The sequence below is a fragment of the Stegostoma tigrinum genome, chromosome 4, assembly GCF_030684315.1.
Source record: "Stegostoma tigrinum isolate sSteTig4 chromosome 4, sSteTig4.hap1, whole genome shotgun sequence".
Classification (NCBI taxonomy): domain Eukaryota; kingdom Metazoa; phylum Chordata; class Chondrichthyes; order Orectolobiformes; family Stegostomatidae; genus Stegostoma; species Stegostoma tigrinum.
This window is the reverse complement of record NC_081357.1, coordinates 75,802,221-75,825,721: the sequence shown is the minus strand read 5'-3', so window position 1 is coordinate 75,825,721 and position 23,501 is coordinate 75,802,221. Positions and strand designations below refer to the sequence as shown.

Here is a 23,501-nt window from a genome sequence, read left to right as displayed (position 1 = left end):
CTAACTTGATCAAGAATATTTAACAATGATAATACAGAATACGAAACAAAGCTACCAGTGACTGACATAATTCAGTGAAACAAAATAATCGCACTCATTGGCTGAGACAATTATGGGGAGGTTGCATTCAGATGAGCAGGAAGAGGAGGTATGGCAGTTAGGAAACCAGGAGATGTTGATCTTGAAACCAAAAATAAATTTGCATGACCATCTAGAAAGAGCAAGGAGAGAAACTCAAGGGATTATTTAAACCAATATTACTAATGACGTAACATAAGCATATACCAATAACACGCTAATTTAATCAAATAAAATCTGACTGACTTAGCTCCTAGAACATATACATGGTTAAATGCTTGAGCAACTTAAACCCCAAATAACTGAATTATAATTAGTCAATCTGGCACATTTACCAGATCCAAATAACAAAAATGAGGAGGAGTACAATTATTGAAATTCTAATGAAAAATAAATTGTACTTACATTGGGGAATATATTCTCAAACTTTTAGTTGGTATCATGACACAAGAATGTGCATGAGGTAAAGGAGATCTGGCAGAATGAGAAATACGAATAAAGAGCCAGCATGGATTTGTCATGAGTGAGCTATGTCTAATAAACCTAGTGGAATACCTTTTTGTCAGAAAATTGCTAACCCTATGGTTAGGGGTTTGGCCACAGATGCTATTTACGTGAAGTTACAGAGTCAGAGTTATAAAGCATGGAAACAGACGCTTCAGTCTAATCAGTCTGTAACAACCTCGTTGCCAAACCAAACTCGTCCCACTTGACTGTGTTTGGCTCATATCACTTCAAATCCTTCCTATTCATGTACTTAACAAAATGTCTTTTAAATATTGTAACTGTATCCACCACTTCATCTGGCAATTTATTCCACATAGGAACCACTCTGTGTAAATAAGTCGCCCTCATATCCTTTAAAAATCTTTTTCCTCTCACCCTAAAAATGTGCCTTGTGGCTTTGAACTGCCCCACCATGGGGAAAAGGCATTTGCCATTGACCTTATCCATGCCCTTCATTATTTTATAAGCTTCTATAAGGTGAGCTCTCAGCCTTGTACACTCCAGTGAAAAAAGTCCCAGCCTATCTAGCCTCTCCTTAAAATTCAAACCTTTCAGTCACGGCAACATCCTGGTAAATGGTCTCTGAACCTTCTCCAATTTAATAATTCCTATAAAAGGGTAACCAGAACTGCACACCGTACTCCAGAAGAGGCCTCATCAAAGTCCTGTACAACCTCAACATGACACCTAAACTCCAACATGCAAAGGTCTGAGCAAGGAAGGCAAGAATGCTAAATGCCTTCTTAACCACCCTGTCAACCTGTGATGCAAATATCAAAGAATTATATACTTGAACCTTAGATCTCTCAATCCTACGTCAGAAGGCACACAACACCAGGTTAGAGCCCAACTGGTTTATTTGAAATCTCAAACTTTCAGATCACTGTTCTTTGGTCGGACTTTTTATCCAAAGTAAACTCCATCTGCCATTCCTTAGTCCATTGATCCAATTGATCAAGATCTCTTTATACTCTTAGATAACCTTCACTGTCCACTATGCCACAAATTTTGGTGTCATCCACAAACTTACAAACCATGCCTTCTATATTCTAATCCAAATCATTTATATAAATGACAAAAGAATTCCAATATTACAGGCAATCAAGGGAATTGGTTAGGATGTAGGGAACAGAGCAGGGATAAAGAGTATGTATTCCAATTTGCAGGAAGTGACTAGTATACATTCCTTGGAACTGCACTGTGATCACAGTTTTCTACCATATCTATGGATTACTTAAGACTAAGAAATTTAGAGTTTCATGTTAATAGGATTGTAGATGACAGAAACAGAAAACAACTAAGAATACAAAGTTGTGAATGAATTTTAATAGGCTTAATATATTGGACAAAACTGCGGCACATGGTGCTTGTTATGAGGAATTGACGGGTCATCCACTTGGAACCCAGAGAAATAGGTTGGAGTGCTTTCTAAATGGGCTGAAGCTAAAAACCATGGATAAAGAGAATAATTTAGGGGATAAGTACAGAATTGCTGAAAATTTAGTAACATGAGCACAAAGGAAATTTCAGTATTCATCTCAAGTAGCTGGAATGAAAAGTATTGAACATTATAGTTCCTGTTGTATGGCACTTGATTTAAACACACATCTTGTGTGCTCCAATCAGACTTCAGCATGGCAGCTTGGGAAGGATATAATTACCTTTGAAGAAGTATGGTGCAGATTCACTTAAAGAAACTGAAACTAAAAGTGTTAAAGTTGGATGGAGCATGTTGGATTGACCAGACTTAGATTTTCTTGTATGTAAAAGATTAAGGGATGATATAATTGAAGTTTAAGATGAATAAACGATTTGATATGACTAATAGAAAAAAAAACAGCTGATCGAAAGAAACTATCCAATCTGGTGGGTGAGTATAGAGTAAAGGGACATAAATTTTACAAACAGGCATTTCAGAAATGTTACGAAACACTTCTTCATCCAAAGGCTACTTGAATTCTGGACTTCTTTTTGTTCCCTCCCATAGAAAGTTTTGAGGCTAGAACAACAAAACATTTCAAAACAGATTTGGGGACTTTTGTTATCAGAGATAATGGGAACTGCAGATGCTGGAGAATCTGAGATAACGAAGTGCAGAGCTGGATGAACACAGCAGGCCAAGCAGCTCCTAAGATGCTGCTTGGCCTGCTGTGTCCATCCAGCTCCACACTTTGTTATCTGGGGACTTTTGTTAGGCAAGGCAATGAAGAATTATGCAATTAAGACTGGTAGGTGGAATTAGGTTACAGATCAGCAATGATTTAATTACAGTCGTAAAGTCAGGAGATCCTTCAGTCCAACTCGACCATGCTGAACAGACCTCAGAAATAAATCTAGTCCCAGTTACTAGCATTTGGCCCAAATCCCTCCAAACCCTTCCTATTCATGTGCGCAACCAGATGCCTTATACATATTCTAATTGTACCAGTCTCCACCACTTCTTCCGGCAGTTCATTCCATACAGGCACCAACCTCTGCATGAAAAAGTTGACTTGAAACCAGACAGTTAAGGCAATAGCTGTGCAGGTCACTGCTGGGTCAGAGGGCAGAGTAGGATTCTTACTCCATTTGAATCACTGTCTATGTGGTCACTACCTTTGTCCCTCTTTCTGCTTTTCAAAGTGCGGCTGTTTTGATCGTTTTTTCCAAAAAGTTGCAAAACAATGCAACACCTTCTGATACTAATTATTGCTCCTAGAATTTGAAGAAATCAACTCCAACACTGAAAACACCTCAAAAAAGAAGCAGAGATAGTGGGAACTGCCGATGCTGAAGAATCTGAAATAACAAGGAGCTCGAACAGTTCATCCACTTCACCAGCACCTTCCACCCCAACCTTAAGTTCACCTGGACCATCTCTGATACCTCTCTCCTCTACCTGGACCTCTCTGTTTCCATTTTTGGCAACCACCTGGAAAGCGATATGCAATTCAAGCCTACCGACTACCACAGCTACCTAGAACGCACCTTTTTTCACTCCACTTGCTGCAAAAATGCCATCCCTATTCCCAATTCCTTCACCTCTGCTGCATTTGCTCCCGAGATGAGGAATTCCATTCCTGGACATCCCAGATCTCCTTGTTTTTCAAGGACTGAAACTTCCCCTCCACAGTGGTCGAAACGCCCTCAAATGTGTCTCTCGCATTTCCCGCAACCCATCCCCCCCCTGCTATAATAACAACCAAAACAGAATTCCCCTCGTCCTCACAGACCACCCCACCAACATCCGGATTCAACGCATCATCCTCCGGCACTTCTGCTATCTGCAATCTCACCCCACTACCAAAGACATTTTTTCCTCCCTACCCTTATCTGTCTTCCGGAAAGACCATTCTCTCCATGACTCCCTTGTCCGCTCCACACTCCGCACCAGTCCCATCACCCCAGGCACTTTACCCTGCAACCACAGGAAGTGCTACAACTACCCCCTCACTCCCATCCCAGGCCCCAAGAAAACCTTCCACATCAAACAGATGTTCACCTGCACTTCTGCTAATGTGGTATACTGTATCTGCTGTTCCAGATGGGGCCTCCTCTACATCAAGGAAACCAAAGGCTTGGAAACTGCTTTGTGGAACACCTACGCTCAGTTCGTGACAAACAACTGCACCTCCCAGTCGCGAACCACTTCAACTCCCCTTCCCACTCCTTGGACAACATGTCCATCCTCAGCCTCCTGCAGTGCCACAACAATGCCACCCAAAGGTTGCAGGAACAGCATCTCATATTTTGCTTGGGAACCCTGCAGCCCAATGGCATCCATGTGGATTTCACAAGCGTCAAAATCTCCCCTCCCCTGACCACATCCCAAAACCAGCTCAGCTCGTCCCCACCTCCCCAACCTGTCCATCCTTCCTCCCACTTATCCACTCCTTCCATCTCTAGCCCCACTCCCACCTCCTACCTACCAGCCTCATCCCGCTCCCTTAACCTGTCCATGTAGAGGACACAGGCAGGTCAAAGAGGCAGGGAATGGAGCCAGTAAAGGTGAGTGTAGGTGGCGAGAAAATTAATGGCATAAGGAAAATGTAGGAAGCATAACATTACAATATATTGAATATTACTTACACAAGATCAAACAGCTATTAGAAGTTCAAAATGGAAGTTCAGATTTGATTTCATAGAAGCTTGTCACTTTAGGTCTTCTTCCTTCTCAAGCTTTTCAAGTAATGTCACTACAGGGGATATGTACTTTACATGATCAGCAGCACATTTCCAGATAGTCAACGGGCTCATGATTTGCTCATAGGCCAATCCAAATCTGCATTTCTCAGTAAACTAGATGTACTACAGGGGACAAAAATCAATAATGTTACTGGCGTAGCAAATGAAAGTGGACTGGGCATGTGAGTGTAAAACAAACATCTGACTAATATTTATAGTTTAATATTTTTTCCACATGTATTGTTAAAATAGAGCTTGCCAAAAGAATGAGAAAAGGAGATTGAGTTTTCAAGTAACATAGATCAAGATGTGGTGCCGAACTTTTGCTCGAAACCTAAGGTCTATCTAACCTCGACCTCTACCTTATACTATCATCCATATGCTTATCTAATAGCCGCTTAAATGCCCCTAATGAGGCCAACTCCACTACCCTCTCTGACAATGCATTCTACGCCCCACCACTCTGAGTAAAGAATCTACCACTGACTTCTCCCCAATATCTACCTCCTTTCACTTTAAAACTACGTCCCCTCGTAAAAGCCATCTCCAACCTAGGAAAAAGTCTCTGGCTGTCTACTCTACCTATACCTCTGATCATTTTGTTTCAACTCTATCAAGTCAGAACACTTCAGACTCCATCCAATTAGACAACAATAAATTATATTGAACACATCAGCCTCATTCCCACAGCTCTTTAAATCCTCTTCAAACAAGATATGCATAACATTCAGTAGTAATTCTGGAAATTCTTGAGCATCTAATTTCCAGACAAATATTCATAACTCATACTCAGCAGGGACAGTGTTACAGCTAACAGTCTTAGAATGGATTTTCTTCGACACCATCATTGCCTCAGTACATTTACAAACAAGATTTGCATCTTGAAAGTCCATTAATGTTTTAAAATAGAGTGCCATGATAGGGTGAATGTTTGAAACAATAAGAAATATGAAGAAAGAGATACAAAGAAATTGAGAATTTGTTCACCGTTCATAATTGTTTGTTAACCTGAATGTTTACAGGCAGATTTTTTCTGGAACTCAAGAACTTTTAAGATTATTCTGTGCATCTTTATGCTTATAAAAGACAAATGTCTAGAATCCATAATTTTAGTTTACTGCTTTGTTTTGTTTAAACTGCTTCTTTAAAACAAAACATAACTCGAACCTCCCAACTAGTTATGAAATAGATATTGACAATTTAACACTTTATTCCCAAATACAGAATGAAAACTCATTAAATACCCATTATATAATTTTATCCATTACTGGTGGATTATTTATGTTTGCTATTATTGTATTTTTATCTTACTTAGCTCGTCAAGCATTCAGATTACTTCACCTACCTGTACTTTATTATACATATCTTCGTATATCCTACAACTGTGGTCTCATTAATGCTGGATTCACAGACAAGTTCATGCAAACGCAGCAAAGACAGAAACTAAAAGACAGTTTGGCCTTAGTACATTCACTACGTTGTAAAGTTACACAGCTATAGCAATGTTTCTAATTGTGGTTGTCTTCTCCATTCGTAAGCCAGACACTCCCTACTTTGGTTTGTTATTTTGGCAAAATAAAGATTCATTACTATTGAAACTACAGGGCTTTTATACATTGATTCAAAAATGATGAAAACATACCAAACCAAACATCAAGACTTCATAGTAAAGAAGGTTGAAGATGCAAGCAATATGTACTGGTTAAACAATCGAGAAGATAAACTTGTAGATGGGTATATTCTGATAAAACTCAGATTTCCATTTCTAATCGAAGTTTAAAACAAATACAAGTCAGAAATTTAACTAACTATACAGACAGTTACAAGATAATTATAGTTATAGTCACAATATCTACAGATCTAAGATAAGTAAGTAGTAAAACATTTTCCTTTACAGATATCCAGAATGTTGTTCGTTAATAAGGTATGACTTTACTACCCAAATCGTACATTAAAGTTAGTGATAATTTTGACAAACTATTCATAATACTTTGCTATTGTTATTGATTTTTTTTTAATGTAGCAAGTGCTAATCGCACAATGTACCTGATATGATATACACTGGTTTTCAATCAGGTGTTTGCACCAACATGTGTTGGGGCACTCCTAAAATAAAGGCTTTCCAATAATGTAAAATCTGTGGTTTCATTTAGCAGAATCACCAAGAAGCTTAACACAATCATCTCCTCAGAATACACCAAATTTGCCTTACAAGAAATACTGAATCTAAGAAGCTCTTTGTTTAAGAACTTGTCTAAAATCTGACACGGAGCACAACCGATTTCAAAGAAAACTAGCTATTACAAACAAGACAAACTGCTCATGTCAAATCAAATTAATTTTGTCACTTGTGGGCAGACATTAATCTAGTCCGAGCCCAGGAAAGAACCTTTTAACAATAATTCATTATCTCATGAAGAGGATGCCTTTTTGGGGATAGAGGCCATAAATGTGAAATTGGAAGACTGGCTCCTTCTCGGGGATCATTCTAACCAGTTTTCCCCAAGCCGCCTGGTCAAGCTATACTGTGATTCAAGAATCAGCTGTCATTGGAAGCCAAGTGAGCAAAGGTTTCGTTTAGGAACGTCATTGTAAGATCATCCTCTGGTGTCTGTCTCTATTTATGGCAGAACCCAGAAAAAAAACCAGTTATATTTGAAAATGAACATACTGGGCAACTGGAGTTCTATTTTGAAGTATATAAGATGAGCTGGACCAGTACGCATCATTCACAAAATTACTGTTTTTTTTCCCTTCTGGGAAGCACTGAACTTGGAAGGAAAGACAGTCATCAAAACTAAAAACAGCATTAGGCCATCGGACCCAGTAGGGGATGAACTGTGCCTCGTGAAGTATAGAAGATGAAGGCTTACTTAAAAGATATAAAGCGTATTTTCATTCCTTTGCTGAATGAGGGAATCAACATGCGAAGCCAGCATCTCCTCTTTTCTAGCTGATTTCTCAATTCCTCACTTCTGCACGTATCAACAGTAAATGTTACATAAAGATTCCAATTGCACTGTGAAACCAATTTAAAGATGTTAACTAAATATTGCACACCTTCAATAAGGACACTTGGATGACACAATAGTCACAGCTGCAAGATAGTAAATTCTTAACTGCCCTTGGCTCACTCAAGAACAATCAGGGATGGACAACGATTATTAAACTTTCCAGAGGTGGCAACATCCCAGAAAGAGAATAAAACAAAAAAAAATGTAACTGATGAAATTAACAAATGCCACTTGCACTGAAAAATCCCAGTAGAACATTGGGAATACATCAGTAGGGATACTCTCTGCCCAACTTCTAGTTAGTTTAGATCAGTTTTAATTTATTTTCAGTAACAGCAATCTGAATAGGAGCCATATGTTTATCCAGTTCATAAAAGTTGATATATTCTGCTAAAATAATGTCAAATATGGACTATTAAATTTCAAATTCCATCATCTGATTTTTATACCTGGGAGCCTCATGGGCTAAAACAATTTTTTCAAGGACAAAAACGTGGACTTAAAATGTCTGCAGTGGCCACCTGCCAACAGATTGAGGCAAGCTTTGTAAGACCCATGTTAAAGAAACTAAACTGTCTGTGCAGTTATTATTATTTTTAATAAAATCATCAAATCTAGGCAGCTGAGTCAATGTCAAGAAATATGAATCTCCTGTTTAATACACGTTAGATAATTTCACCAATTGGAAGATGAAATGCTCGTCTGAGAGTTGGCCAGCTTCGACAGACAATGGATCTAGGATCTGAAATATGCACTGAATTGTATCTTGACAAGCTGCTTTAGAGTAGCAGAGCAGAGAGAAGAAATAAATTTGTAACAACATGTGCTGGACCTATCCCTCTTCATACCTGTTTCTCTAATCACCAGGGTCTCATCAAAAAGAAAATCTGGAAAGCATTCACAAAGACCTCAAAAGGATTACTGCTCAAAATGCACATCAATCTTAAACACCTGTGGTTTCAGGATAAATATCTAACATAGAGTAAGGAATTTTTAATGACATAACCTTCTATTGTTTTCTGTTGGGATCAGACTCCCTTATAAACGTAACATCTTTGTCTGATGTCACATTTTCATAATATTTTCTTGAGGTTACAGACAATAAAATTATTCTTTCACTGCAGAAAACATTGGTAATTGGCTTCTTCATTTTCTAGTGAACTATGTTTTAACTGAAGTATGATAGCAACATGCAAAAACATTATACAAACATTTATAACGACCAACTGAGAGGACATTAAAGGAGGAAGCCAATTCCCCTCCTCATTTGGTTGTAACATGTTTTAGTAATTTGAAAGATTCTAAAACATATAACCACAGGGTGAAAATAAAAACTGAAAGAACTGTGGCTGTGGAAATCAGAAACAAACACAGAAATTGTTGTAAAAACTCAGCAAGTCTGGCACATCTGTGGAGAGAAATCGGAGTTAACGTTCTGGGTCCAGTGATCCTTCTTCAGAACTGATGATAGCTAGGAAAAGGTTGGTATTTATGTGGAAGATGGGGTGGGAAGAGATGGGAAAGTGGACAATTGGTGGAGATAAAGCCCAAAGAGACAGAAAAACAGATGGATAGATAAAAGGAGTGGATAAGGGTCTGTCCTGGGAAAGGACAGCTGCTAATGGGGACTATTAGTAACTGATGATTAGTAGTAGGTGGTGTACAGTAGCAGCCCATGTGATAACAAGGCCTGGTAATTGGGGGTTGGTATAAGGACATGGGGGGGGAGGTGCTTCAAACCCTAAAATTGTCAAACTTGATATTAAGTATGGCAGGCTGCTGAGTTTCCAAGTGGGAAATGAGCTGTTGTTCTTCCAGCTTGCACTGAACTTCACTGGAACACTGTAGCAGAGATGTAGGCCAGGAAACATGGTGGTGTGTTGAAGTGGCTGACAAAAGGAAGCTTAGGGTCTTTTCTGAGGAAAGAATGTAAGTGTTTTGTGAAGCAGTCACCCATTAAGTGCTTCGTTTCCTCAATGTACAGGAGACCACATAGTGAGCAGCCAGAACAGGAGAGTAGATTGAGTGAAGTGCAGGCAACATGCTGCTTCACTTGGAAAGTGTGTTTGGGGCCTTGGGTGGTGAGGAGAGAGGAAGTAAATGGCCAGGTATTACACCTTCTGCAATTGCAGGGGAAACTGCCTTTGCTGTAGGGAGTGTGTTGGGAGTAAAGGAGGAGTTAGTCAGGGTGTCCTCGAGTAAACAGTCGCTGAGGAAGGCTGACAAGGGAATATTTGTCTACTGGTGGCATCATGCCAGAGGTGGCAGAAATGGCAGCTAATGATCCTATGGATGTGGATGTGGATGCTGGTGGGATGGAAGGTGAGGGGGTCCCTATCACTGTTCTGGGTGGGCAGAGAGAGGATGAGGGCTGAAGTGAGGGGAGATACATCAGACGGCCCTGTTAATTATGGTGCTGGGGAATCTTTGGTTGAGGAAATGTCTCCAGCCGATTCCAATTCCAGCCCCACCCACAACTGTTTCTCCACTACATCAATGAAATGTTCAGTGCTGCTTCCCTCTCTTGTCTGGAATTTGTAATCAAAATCTATTTTGATTTGTTAACTCTGACTCGTGCATTTGGTTTTAAGTATGCCCACGTGCTCAGAGGTATTGTTATTTTAATAAACTTATAAACCCAATGGTATATTGTCTTCAATCCAAATAATGAGTTATTTCTTGTTTGCATCATCTTTAGAACTCATTGAGGTAAACAGTTAATTCTGCATTTTATGAATTGGTTTGACCACTAAATTCATCTAAGAAGAATTACTGGTTAACTTTTTTTTCCCTTTAGCTCTGGCACAAACGCACACTTCATTAGGCACAGTTTCAAATGAGTCTTCTGCCTTGAAGTGGATGTTTTAAAAAGTAACTGATTTTAGTTTGACAAAATGGTAGATAGGCATAATCTTGGAAGAAGCATGCCTGAAGTATGAATGGTATAACTATTACACCTTCAGTGCAAAAACTTAGAAGCATTTGAAGTGACACAAAATATATGCATTTTTAAGAAACATACACCCTTAGCAAAAAGGACTACTATGCAGCACGGTGGTTATAGTAAGAAATTCATCTCCAATTTCAAGGTAATCAATGTAATTTATTTTTCACTGTACTAAATAAGAAAGTGGAAGGATCCAAAGAAGGGCCCAACTACAGAAACTGTATACACAGGTTAACCTTTAACCACATGAAAGTGTATATGATGCTTCTTGCTGTCAACTTTGACAACTTTACCAACCTTGCATCACCATGTAATCAATTCCTAGACTCTGATAAGCACATCCACCAAACAAAAGGCTGAAGAAGCTGCAATTCTTTTGTTGATTCTGATGTAGTTTGTATCATTATCTAAGATGGTTGGAAGTGGAGGGAGGTTGGAACATCTATGAAAGCACATTCATAGTCTCTCCAACAGACCTCCACCAAAGAGATGAAATTTGTGAAACTCCCTTGGAGTAGAGTGTTTATTGAACACGTTTGATTTCAAAGTTATTGCTGTATAGACAATCCGAACATTACTCCTGACAGTCAATTCTGTTATTTTAAACAGTTTGAAAAAAAATAGATCCAATCGTGTACGCTTTAACCCCACTTTTGAAAACACATGATATATGAGCCTGTTTTTAATCAATGGTAGCTTGAGAGTATCTAAGTACTAAGAGTACCTCACAAATCTTTGTCCATATCTCTCAGGAATAAATACTATTTACTTCTGGAAGTTTATTCATTTGAGCTCTTCTAGCTGGAACGTCCACGTCACTTGTATTTACGTTATTCTTTGCTTAGGTTTTCCTGTTTGGAGAAGGTTGTTTACATCTTTCCTTGTGAATTAATTTGGAGCAGTCACAACAAAGTTCCTAGACAGCATGAGTTAATTACACAAACTGCTCATAAATCTACAAAAGTTGCAGGCCACTTACAAGGGCAGCTGTTAAAGGGAACGGAAAGAAACATCTTACTGGCACAACACAGAATGCCTGTCACTACATGCAGAGTGAAAGAAAACTTAAATAAATATTAATCTATTAATCTAATGCATCCACAAAATACAAAAGCAGAAAATCATCTTATTATCAAAAACGGATAGCTCTCATTTTGATAACGACAGAAACTCAATCATATCAGACAGTGACAGGAGGATGGTTACAGCAAATGGTAGTTTAATACACTGGCTCCGCATGGGGATATCACAGACACACTGAAATCTAATTCTGCATAAAATCTGGAACAACCATGACATACTGCGTACTAGATTATGTTCAGTCCTTTTTAACTTTACACAAAATAACTTTGGGAGAAAAGATCAGGAAATTGTGAAATCTTTTCTTTATCGTTTCAAGTTTATTTGTTATCGTAAGTACACCCAAAATCCTCCTATTTTTCTTTAGTTGAAGGATCAATACAAGAGGGCATAATTTTAAGGTGAAACACAGATGGTTTAGAGGGGATTTGAGGAAGGATATTTTGACCCATTGGGCAATAAGTATCTGAAATGCACTATCTGGGAGGGTACATGAAGTGGGATACCTCACAGTTTTAAATAGGATGTAGATGATCACTTGAAATGTCCTAACATTAAAGGTTATAGGTCAAGTGCCGAAAAGTGGGATTTTTGCAGATTTGACAGAAGCTTTGGCATTGCAAACTCGATGGATTGAAGGGTCTGTTCTGTACTGTTTGTTTCTATGATATTTTGTGGCAAGTGACTACTTTCTGCAGCAGTTTCTGGAGCAATGTCTAGAGTCATAGAGTTATATAGCACAGAAACAGACCTTTTGGTCCAACTCATCGCGTCAATTAGATATCCTAAACTGATCTAGTCCCATTTGTCAGCATTCGGCCCATATCCCTCTTAACCGTTCATGTTCATATACCCATTCAGATGCTTTTTAAATGCCTGGGTAACCTTCAATTTTATGCTTCTATCTTTTGCATCTTCTCAAAATCTCCACACCCATCCTGCATACTGGTATGAAATACAAACTGCAGATGGTGTGACCATCCACCTCTTGCTTTCTGTGACCCCTAATTTGTGAATTTACAATTTCAGATTACCAGAAATAGAGCCTAGCCAGTGGCACACAAAGGTGAAGGCCAAGTGGAAGCAACAAATTAAACAGAAACTTTCAATCAGTAACTCTGCTAATGGTACTGCTTGCACCTAAGACAGTGTTAAGTTCCTGGTGACACACAAGTCACAGCAAGGTCCTAGGAAAATACTTCAGCTTGAGAGAAGGTTGCAGATGCATTTGGTTGGAAAGGCCTAATGATGCAGGTTGTTTGAAAAGGAGTTATAGAATAGAATCCCTACAGTGTGGAAAGGCTGATGGGCATGCAGAGGTAAATACTTGGTGCATTGGCATTTCGGCTGCACAGCCTTTCATAAGGTCAAGGAGAATGGAGAAATCCAGCTTCAATATGGCGCAGAGCATCATGCAGAAATTGTAACTTATCCCTTCTAATTTAAAAGTGGCAGCGGACTACACAAAGTCCAATTATGGACTCAGCTATCATCCTGAGTCAGATGGCCAATGGCTCAAATCCTATTTCAGGATATGACAAAGTTACTCAATGTCCGGAGCACAGCAATGCCAGCTCAAACTGAAGATGAGAGATCTATGTTGGTTATCATTCAAATCCAGCTTACTGTCATGTAGGATTGGAATGTTGCTGTCATGCTCAATATTATCACAGATAGCTTGGATTGCAGGATTTTACTGTGGAGGCTATGGCTCTGATTCTGTGGTGCATAAGCCTATTGTCCTCTCTTAGGATGCTATCGCTACAAGTGAGAAAGAATTTTTTTAAAAGTACTTTGATCATTTTATCAAAGCCTAGTTTTTATTATTGTGAAACAAAATGTGTTATCAATCTTGTTATATTAGATAATCCTGTCTTTTATATTCAAATGTAAATTTTAGCATGGCGCATCATTTATATAATTAAAAAGTGAATTCTAACCTGGAACTCCATACAGCAATGTAATGACAGTTAAGACAGACAAATAAGAGGAAGAGGAGCAGAGCAGTAGTCATTGGGGACTCCATAGTTAGGGGGACAGATGGGAGGTTCTGTGGGGACCAGACAGACTCACGGTTGGTGTGTTGCCTCCCAGGTGCCAGGGTGCGTGATGTCTCTGATCGAGTTTTTGGGATCCTTAAGGGGGAGGGGGAGCAGCCCCAAGTCGTGGTCCACATTGGCACCAACAACATAGGTAGGAAGAGAGATGAGGATTTAAGGCAGAAATTCAGAGAGCTAGGATGGAAGCTGAGAGCTAGGACGAACAGAGTTGTTGTCTCTGGTTTGTTGCCCGTACCACGTGCTAGTGAGGCGAGGAACAGGGAGAGAGAGGAGTTGAACACGTGGCTACAGGGATGGTGCAGGAGGGAGGGTTTTGGATTCTTGGATAATTGGGGCTCTTTCTGGGGTAGGTGGGACCTCTACAAGCAAGATGGTCTTCACCTGAACCAGAGGGGTATTGATATCTTGGGGGGGAAATTTGCTAAGGCTATTCGGGTGGGTTTAAACTAATTCAGCAGGGGGCCGGGAACCAAAATTGTAGTTCAACCATAGAAAAGGTTGAGAGTAGGGTGGTCCGAAATCAAGTTTCAGGGACGCAAGATGGCACCGGCAAGCAAGAAGTTGGTTTGAAGTGCGTCTACTTCAATGCCAGGAGCGTCCCGAATAAGGTGGGTGAACTTGCAGCATGGGTTAGTACCTGGGACTTCGATGTTGTGGCCATTTCGGTGACATGGACATAGCAGGGACAGGAATGGTTATTGCAGGTTCCGGGATTTAGATGTTTCAGTAAGAACAGAGAAGATGGTAAAAGGGGCGGAGGTGTGGCATTGTTGGTCAAGGACAGTATTACAGTTGCAGAAAGGATGTTTGGGGACTCGTCAACTGAGGTAGTATGGGCTGAGGTTAGAAACAGGAAAGGAGGTCACCCTGTTGGGGGTTTTCTATAGGCCTCCATATATTTCCAGAGATGTAGAGGAAAGGATAGCAAAGATGATTCTTGAAAGGAGTGAGAGAGACAGGGTAGTTGACATGGGGGACTTCAACTTTCCAAATATTGACTGGGAACACTATAGTTCGAATACTATAGATGGGTCAGTTTTTGTCCAGTGCGTGCAGGAGGGCTTCCTGACACAGTATGTAGATAGGCCAACAAGGGGCAAAGCCACATTAGATTTGATACTGGGTAATGAGTCCGGCCAGGTGTTAGATTTAGAAGTAGGTGAGCACTTTGGTGATAGTGATCACAATTCTGTTATGTTTACTTTAGTGATGGAAAGGGATAGGTGTATACCACTGGGCAAGAGTTATACCTAGGGGAAAGGCAATTATGATGAGATTAGGCAAGATTTAGGGAGCATTGGATGGGGAAGGAAACTGCAGGGGATGGGCACATTAGAAATGTGGAACTTATTCAAGGAAAAGCTCCTGTGTGTCCTAGATAAGTATGTACCTGTCAGGCAGGGAGGAAGCTGTAGAGCGCAGGAGCCGTGGTTTACGAAGGAAGTGGAATCTCTGGTCAAGAGGAAGAAGGCGGCTTATGTTATGATGAGATGTGAAGGCTCAGTAAGGGCACTTGAGGGCTACGAGGTAGCCAGGAAAGACCTAAAGAGAGAGCTCAGAAGAGCGAAGAGGCGACATGAGAAGTTGTTGGCAGATAGGATCAGGGTAAACCCTAAGGCTTTCTATAGGTACTTAAGGAATAAAAGAATGACGAAAGTAAGATTAGGCCCAATCAAGGATAGTAGTGGGAAGTTGTGTGTGAAGTCAGAGGAGATAGGGGAAGCGCTAAATGAATATTTTTCAACAGTATTCACTCTAGAAAATGACAATGTTGTCAAGGAGAATACTGAGATGCAGGCTACTAGACTAGGTGGGATTGAGATTCACAAGGAAGAGGTATTAGAAATCCTACAGAGGGTGAAGATAGATAAGTCCCCTGAGCCGGATGGGATTTATCCTAGGATCCTCTGGGAAGCCAGGGAGGAGATTACCGAGCCTTTGGCATTGATCTTTAACTCGTCATTGTCTACAGGAATAGTACCAGACGACTGGAGGATAGCAAATGTGGTTCCCCTGTTCAAGAAGGGGAGTAGAGACAACCCTGGTAATTATAGACCAGTGAGCCTTACCTCAGTTGTTGGTAAAGTGTTGGAAAAGGTTATAAGGGATAGGATTTATAATCATCTAGAAAAGAATAAATTGATTAGGGATAGTCAGCACGGTTTTGTGAAGGGAAGGTCGTGCCTCGCAAACGTTATTGAGTTCTTTGACCAAAAAGGTAGAGGAGAGTAAACCGGTTGATGTGGTGTATATGGATTTCAGCAAGACCGTTCGATAAGGTTCCCCACAGTAGGCCATTGTACAAAATGCAGAGGAATGGGATTGTGGGAGATATAGCAGTTTGGATCAGAAATTGGCTTGCCGAAAGAAGACCAAGGGTGGTAGTTGATGGGAAATGTTCATCCTGGAGACCAGTTACTAGTGGTGTACCGCAAGGGTCGGTGTTGGGTCCACTGCTGTTTGTCATTTTTATAAATGACCTGGATGAGGGCGTAGAAGGATGGGTTAGTAAATTTGCTGTCGACACTAAGGTCGGTGGAGTTGTGGATAGTGACGAAGGATGCTGTAGATTGCAGACAGACATAGATAAACTGCAGAGCTGGGCTGAGAGGTGGCAGATGGAGTTTAATGCAGACAAGTGTGAGGTGATGCACTTTGGTAGGAGTAACCGGAAGGTAAAGTACAGGGCTAATGGTAAGATTCTTGGTAGTGTCGATGAGCAGAGAGATCTCGGCGTCCATGTACACAGATTCTTGAAAGTTGCCACCTAGGTTGACAGGGCTGTTAAGAAGGCATACAGTGTTTTAGCTTTTATTAATAGAGGGTTCGAGTTCCGGAACCAAGAGATTATGCTGCAGCTGTACAAAACTCTGGTGTGGCTGCACTTGGAGTATTGCGTACAGTTCTGGTCACCGCATTATAAGAAGGATGTGGAAGCTTTGGAAAGGGTGCAGAGGAGATTTACTAGGATGTTGCCTGGTATGGAGGGAAGGTCGTACGAGGAAAGGCTGAGGGACTTGAGGCTGTTTTCATTACAGAGAAGAAGGTTGAGAGGTGACTTAATTGAGACATATAAAATAATCAGAGGGTTAGATAGGGTGGATAGGGAGAGGCTTTTTCCTAGGATGGTGACAGTGAGCACGAGGGGGCATAGCTTTAAATTGAAGGGTGAAAGATATAGGACAGATGTCAGATGTAGTTTCTTTACTCAGAGAGTAGTAAGGGAATGAATGCTTTGCCTGCAATGGTAGTAGATTCGTCAACTTTAAGTACATTTAAGTCATCATTGGACAAGCATATGGACATACATGGAATAGTGTAGGTTAGATGGGCTTCAGATTGGTATGACAGGTCGGCACAACATCGAGGGCCGAAGGGCCTGTACTGTGCTGTAATGTTCTATGTTCTAAATGTTCTATGTACTATACTTCTACATATACTGTAAATGAAATTTCCTTGACTGGAACGTGTAATTCCATTGGCCTCAAATTACCTCAATAACGAGAAATATCCGCTCAAATGGATAAAGTAATTTCTAGTCCATCCACTGAGGGCATTTTACAAGCTCTTAGCTCTTCATCTCACTGACTCGTACCTTAACATGCCACGGGTTTGTACTAACTATTTTGATGGCTGAAGAAAATGAGATAAAAACTCAACTTGACATCAGACGTCAGCCTGAATAATTCTATTTTCTGTGTTGCATGGCTAAGCCAAACTGCCATTAAACAAAACAATAAGATATAAAAGCAGCATCAAAATGGAAAACAAACATTAAGCAATGGCAAGATGATGAATAGAGGCAAAGAAAGGAACCCTGTATGAAGTGGAATAGAAAGAGAGAAACAAATGATTCAGGAAAATCTCTAACCAGGATTCAAAACTTCATAAATGAATTGGTTGTAGATATTGAGACATAAAACCCAGTCACCAGTAATCTAAGATGTTACAGTAAAGAAACTGTGGTCTGTGACAGTATTTCCCCGCACAAAGAGATCAAAGGCAAAAATAATGAACATTGGTTGATATCTAAAAAGTAGAAGGGTGGAAGCAAACATTCAGTAACTAGGTTCAATAAGGCAACTTGATACAATATAGTGACTACAAAGGCATCATACGCTACGTCCACCATGCAGTGAATGACAGGAAGTGATACATGTTCTTTAAATTAATAAAAATGCAGATTTCTTTAGAAGAAAGACACAATTTAAATTGTGTCTTCTGTTGTTTCACTCCATTGAGATAGTGTTGAAAGTTTGTGACGTGAACATGAGTGGACCTACCGTTCCATTATTTTCAAACAAGGGAAAACATAGTAATTGCACTAGAAAGGTCAGAAAGTATTATTGTAGGGGTTGCAGCAGGGAAGTGCACGGAGACATGAGGGAGAGGAAACAGTGGGAAAGACAGGGAGGACATTCGAACGATAGAGTAATGAGGCAATGTGATAAGTAGGGGATTGAGAAGCAGAGAAACAAGGAGCAAGGTTGCAAGAGAGCATGCGCGTGTGTGAGAAAGAGCATGAGTGCAGGGAGCGAGTAAGGGGGGGGGGGGCGCGGATGTTGCAAATGTTTTCAAATCCAGTTTGCAGGAAACCCAACATAGAAACATTCATGGCACCATCAAATTGACAAGCACTAGCAATGAATTCCTCATCCTGCTCGGGTTGCAGTTGTGGCTGTAGCCAGACACAGATCCTACTAAAATTATTTTTGAAGTTCATAAGATTGAACACTATTCCTTACTGAAGTTGGGGCTGCAGTCTCGTTCACAGAAAGGTTCATAGGGAGACCACTTCTTTCCTCTCTCTTTCTTTTCTAGTAGCTCGCCCTATACTTTCCAATCTCTGCTCTTTCCCACAGTCATTATTCAGGTGAATACTCACTACTACTTACAGGCAATTGATTCACGTTAAATCTTTGAAATCAAAACCAATTCTTTTGACATCTGGCACATTATTCCCTGCAGATGTAGCACCTTCAAAACATTCAGAGCTTTTTAAAACATTGTTAAACGTACTAGCTGCCAGCTGAAATGAAGTCGCAACCAATGTGAAAATAGTTGATGGTTGCATTAGACAGTCCTAGTGGTAAATCCTTCCTGCCAGGAACACGTGTTCATCTGACAGTGTTTAAAATACAATGACTCCCAGCATTCATTGCCTATATACGCTTACACCCTCACCAATATGGAGTACTTGCTCCAGAAGCACACGTACTTGCCACAGAAAATCTCATCTGATCCAGTGGCATGCAGCATTATGCCTTAAAAGGTTGATTAAAAATATTTAAATTGATATAGGTGGGGGTTGGGGGGTTGACACTCAATTCATAACGAGTTGAGTGCATATAAAGAGGCACAAAGGAGCTATTATGGTGCATGGGTCAGGTGGTATATATTCAAGTTTCACATGGAATGGGGGTGTGTCATGATATAATCAAAAATGTTGCTTAAGATAATTATAAAGAGATACTGACTGGCACCAGCAATGGGTTGTAGGTTGAGGAAATATACTTTCAAACTGAATAATATTTAACCTGGTCTCCCACTTCAAGTGGATGTAGGAAGTTTAATGCTTATGTCATTTCTAGATTAACATATTCAAATTTTGTACTGATAACATAGCGATTATATAAAATGTAATCAAATTGAATAAAATACTGTTGTAAGATTTTAAAATAAAACATAATCCTGTGCCAGGTATTTTAATTTATATGTTGCTGAGAGGCCAACTTGTTGCACTGTCCAGTGGTCCTGGCAAATATGACACTCTGGAAAATGTCATTAGTTTATCAAAATAAGTCCAATAGCTCAGTTATTAAACTAAATCAAGAACTTTTGGCTTCAAAATTAAATATATTTGAAGATCATTTTAACAAAATAAGGAAATGGCTCACAGTTATACAATAAATTTCATATCGCCAGAAGGTTGCAAAGCATCACACTGCAGATTAATTACTTCAAATTACTTTATGGCATGCAACGACCGGTGTTATAGATGATGTCTGAACATTTTTGTAGCAATGTTCTACAATCTGCTATTAGATAAAACCAGTTAAGCTGGCGTTATTGCACTGGCTGAAGTACGGATGTTGGCTAGAATAATGAGATCACCAGCTACTTTCTTTAAGTTGTGCCAGTGAATTCTTTTTTTACAACCACCTGAAAGACGGTACCTTTAACAATGAAGCACTCCTTCAAGAAGCAGTCCTCGTATGGAGTTTGAATCTGCAGCTTTCTGGAAGTGCTCTAAAATGAGTCAAACTCATACACAAAACCCACCAATATATACAAACACTAAAATTCAGTGCATGGAAGAGAAACTACAGCGCACATGAATAGATCATCAAATGCTGTCACTGATGGATTTTCACAGAAAACAGTAACACATCCAATTACACATAACTATTGATCACTGCATACTAAAAATAACTTTTTAAATTAAGTATAAAGAAGGTCAAAATAAATCGATAAACTTTCTTTTCAATCCTTTAATAATTTCTTATCGCTCTTAAATGCTCCAGTTATTAATTATATTCTGATTTGACATAATTGACAAATTTCATCATCATATTCCCAAGTTATGTATACAGTTCAACTTGCAAACATTCAATTATAAACAAGATTCTATGTTAATTTTCAAGATATGACATACAAACATTTTCTCATACTTACAAATGGCTATACTATATCATTATATTGTGCTCTGATCAGTGTACAAATTGACTTATGAACATACTCAAGAACGGAACCCACTTCTAACCTGGACACTGTCTGTATGATAAACAATGTGGGGCCCTTAACAGATGTTCATGAGGCACCACTTTGCACTGTCTTGAGAAAGGTCGCTTAATTCTTACACTGTATTTTCTGTCATGGCTATCTTTCAATCCATATTGCTATCTATCACTTAATTCCATACTTCTTGACCTGTCATGTGTCTCTTGGATAGCATGTTATCAAAGATGCTCTGAAAATTCTGCATATGGCTTCCACCAAGTTGTTCTCACTTTGTGCCCCCATTTCTTCTGTCAAAATATCAAAATAAGGGGACCAAGATCATCACAACACTGAGCATGCCCAAAGGGCACACTTCATTTTTCAAATGAATATTAATCTAAGAACACAAGTCTCAATATTTTGTGTTTTAGTAAATCTTACCATGTTAATCAATTGAGAGTGCACTATATCTTCAACCAAAATTGCCGTTTCCATCAGAGGTCGGCGAGCATCACCAAAACCATACCTGCAAAGCAAAGAACAGAGGGGGGTTAAAATTTCATGAAGTCTTAGAAACAACTGAATGTATTGTTTGCAAGAAAAGATATCCATAAATACATGCATAAAAATAAAAATCATTACATAACACACTGCTAAGACCAAATATTGTGTTGTTTGCAAATTAATTAATTATGCGATAGTAGCATAGGAGATTGGTGCATAAATAAATTTGTCTATCTAGGAAATATTCAAATTATAATTTTGAATTAAGTGCTGTTCAATTTACATAGTTCCACTATGAGATCAACCCAACTTCTACCATACAACCATGAAATAACCAAAATCATTATTTTCTCAATTGCTGGTGGACATATGCATTTGGTAGTTCCTTCTCTGGAAATGGAATGGAATGTTGGCCTGCTACTCAAAAAATAGATGTTCCTAATAGCAAACTGACAACTGTGATTTGGATTTGAATTAATTTAAGTGTTGCTGGTTAGAGCTAATAGATAATAATTTATTACCAAATTATCATCCCACCATCTTATTAAAATGAGTTGGGCAACCATGAAATAGACTCGAATTTGATTAAAGGGCCCACAGGATATAAATGATTCACCCAGTCAACAATCCTGGATGATATCCAAATTAGCTTCATGTGGCTGGTACACCTGCAGTAGAACCAGTACCTGAAAAATGTGTATTTTGCACTGTATTAGCTCACTGATGAGACAATGTTTCAAATTTTTTTGATGAATATGAAAGTCAGGTATAGCACTATGCCATCCAAAACGACTCTAAAGCAGAACAGTTGATGGCGCAATTCCATCGTGCTGTGTTCATCCTCACTTGGTTCATGACAGGTTTCGATCTTACTGCAACTTTTCTCAATTTTCCCTTCTGCTGTCTGCTAAGCTGTTTCACACACACACAGCAAGCTCTGTGTCATCTGAGAAAGAGGAAGGAACCCAACATGTTAATAAGCCACAGCCACTTCCTTTACATCAATTATTATTTTAGTCACTGGAAACATCAGACTGAAGCTGAAGATTTACAGAATTCAACCTAGCGTTCTCTTGCCATTTTTACCCAATACCTGTTTACTTTTGCATTACACTGTGAAAAACAACTCAATACTGATGATTCCATTTCTAACCTGTAGCTTGTTCTATTATTTTCATTCGCTTTCATTCTTACATAATTGACAGCCTGAGGAAATATTTTGTTTCTACAATCTCAAAACTATTAGAACAGGATCATACAACAAATAAAGCAGCTTAGTCCCAATCTGTGATAATGGGAACTGTAGATGCTGGAGAATCCAGGATAACAAAGTGTGAAGCTGGATGAACACAGCAGGCCAAGCAGCATCTCAGGAGCACAAAAGCTGACGTTTCGGGCCTAGACCCTTCATCACTCTGATGAAGGGTCTAGGCCTGATACGTCAGCTTTTGTGCTCCTGAGATGCTGCTTGGCCTGCTGTGTTCATCCAGTTCCACACTTTGTTATCTTAGTCCCAATCTGCATTTGTTTCTCTTCAACTTCATTACAGCCTCTTGCAAAATAAAGTAATGGATCGCTAAAATATACAATATTCAGAGCAAGACTGGGCCAGTCAGCTCCTCAGGCCTGTTCCTCGATTTGATAGGATCGTGGGTGATCTGATTATGGCCTCAACTCTACTTTTTTGTCCATGCCTTATAACCTTTGGTCTTCTGGTCAATCAAGAATGCACAAATCTGCATTCACTGTTCTGAGGAAGAGATTTTCACAGACAAACAACCCTCTCAGTGGAGTTGAGCTTGTCTCCAGCAACGTGCAGCAATGTTTATGTTACTTTCCTTAACGAAAGAAAGTGGGTATGGATTTAATCATACTGAAGAAACCAATGAATATTTATTGCAACTATTATGTAAAAACATTTCAATCCTCAGTCACATAAGTGTTTGAACTAATATTCAGCTACTACATTTCAATATAGGTGCATGCAGGGTATTATGAGCATGTCTCTTCACAACATACAAACATACTGACCATGAGATATAACACAACTCTCAGATCACAGATTTCAACATGCCCATCTTAAATGGAAGATCGAAACAAAACTGAAATTACAGATGAAACTGAGTATGTTTTGGTAGCATCTGTGGAGAGAAAGCAGAGTTAACATGGAGGATGGCGGAGGAAAGATCCTCTTTATACCCAGCCTGTCAAGTCTTGTCCTGTGGATCCACTGGTGATGGGGGTGGTGGCCTGCCTTCCTGATACTTTAGAAAACAAAGGCATCAAGAGGTATAAGAAAAATGGCTTTGAGTTAAAAGATCAGCCATCATATTGAATGTTGGAGCAAATTGCCTATTCCTGCTCCTAGTTTCTCTGTACTACTACAATCTTTGGAACCCCACAACCTGTTAGGAAGGGAGTTCCAGA

At 39.5% G+C, this 23,501-nt stretch overlaps 1 protein-coding gene across 18 annotated transcripts in view; it reads right to left on the bottom strand.

The window, feature by feature from the left end:
- The window catches only part of supt3h (SPT3 homolog, SAGA and STAGA complex component), a 637,811-nt gene that overhangs the window by 162,145 nt on the left and 452,165 nt on the right, over positions 1-23,501 (bottom strand). For 17 of the 18 annotated variants that reach the window (XM_059645430.1, XM_059645434.1, XM_048530947.2 and 14 more), the window contains one exon: positions 21,012-21,096. In XM_059645430.1, the coding sequence (XP_059501413.1) occupies positions 21,012-21,096 (85 nt within the window). Of the gene's footprint in view, positions 1-483; positions 520-21,011; positions 21,097-23,501 lie in introns of those variants that run through there. The other variant, XM_048530961.1, reaches the window with a different exon arrangement.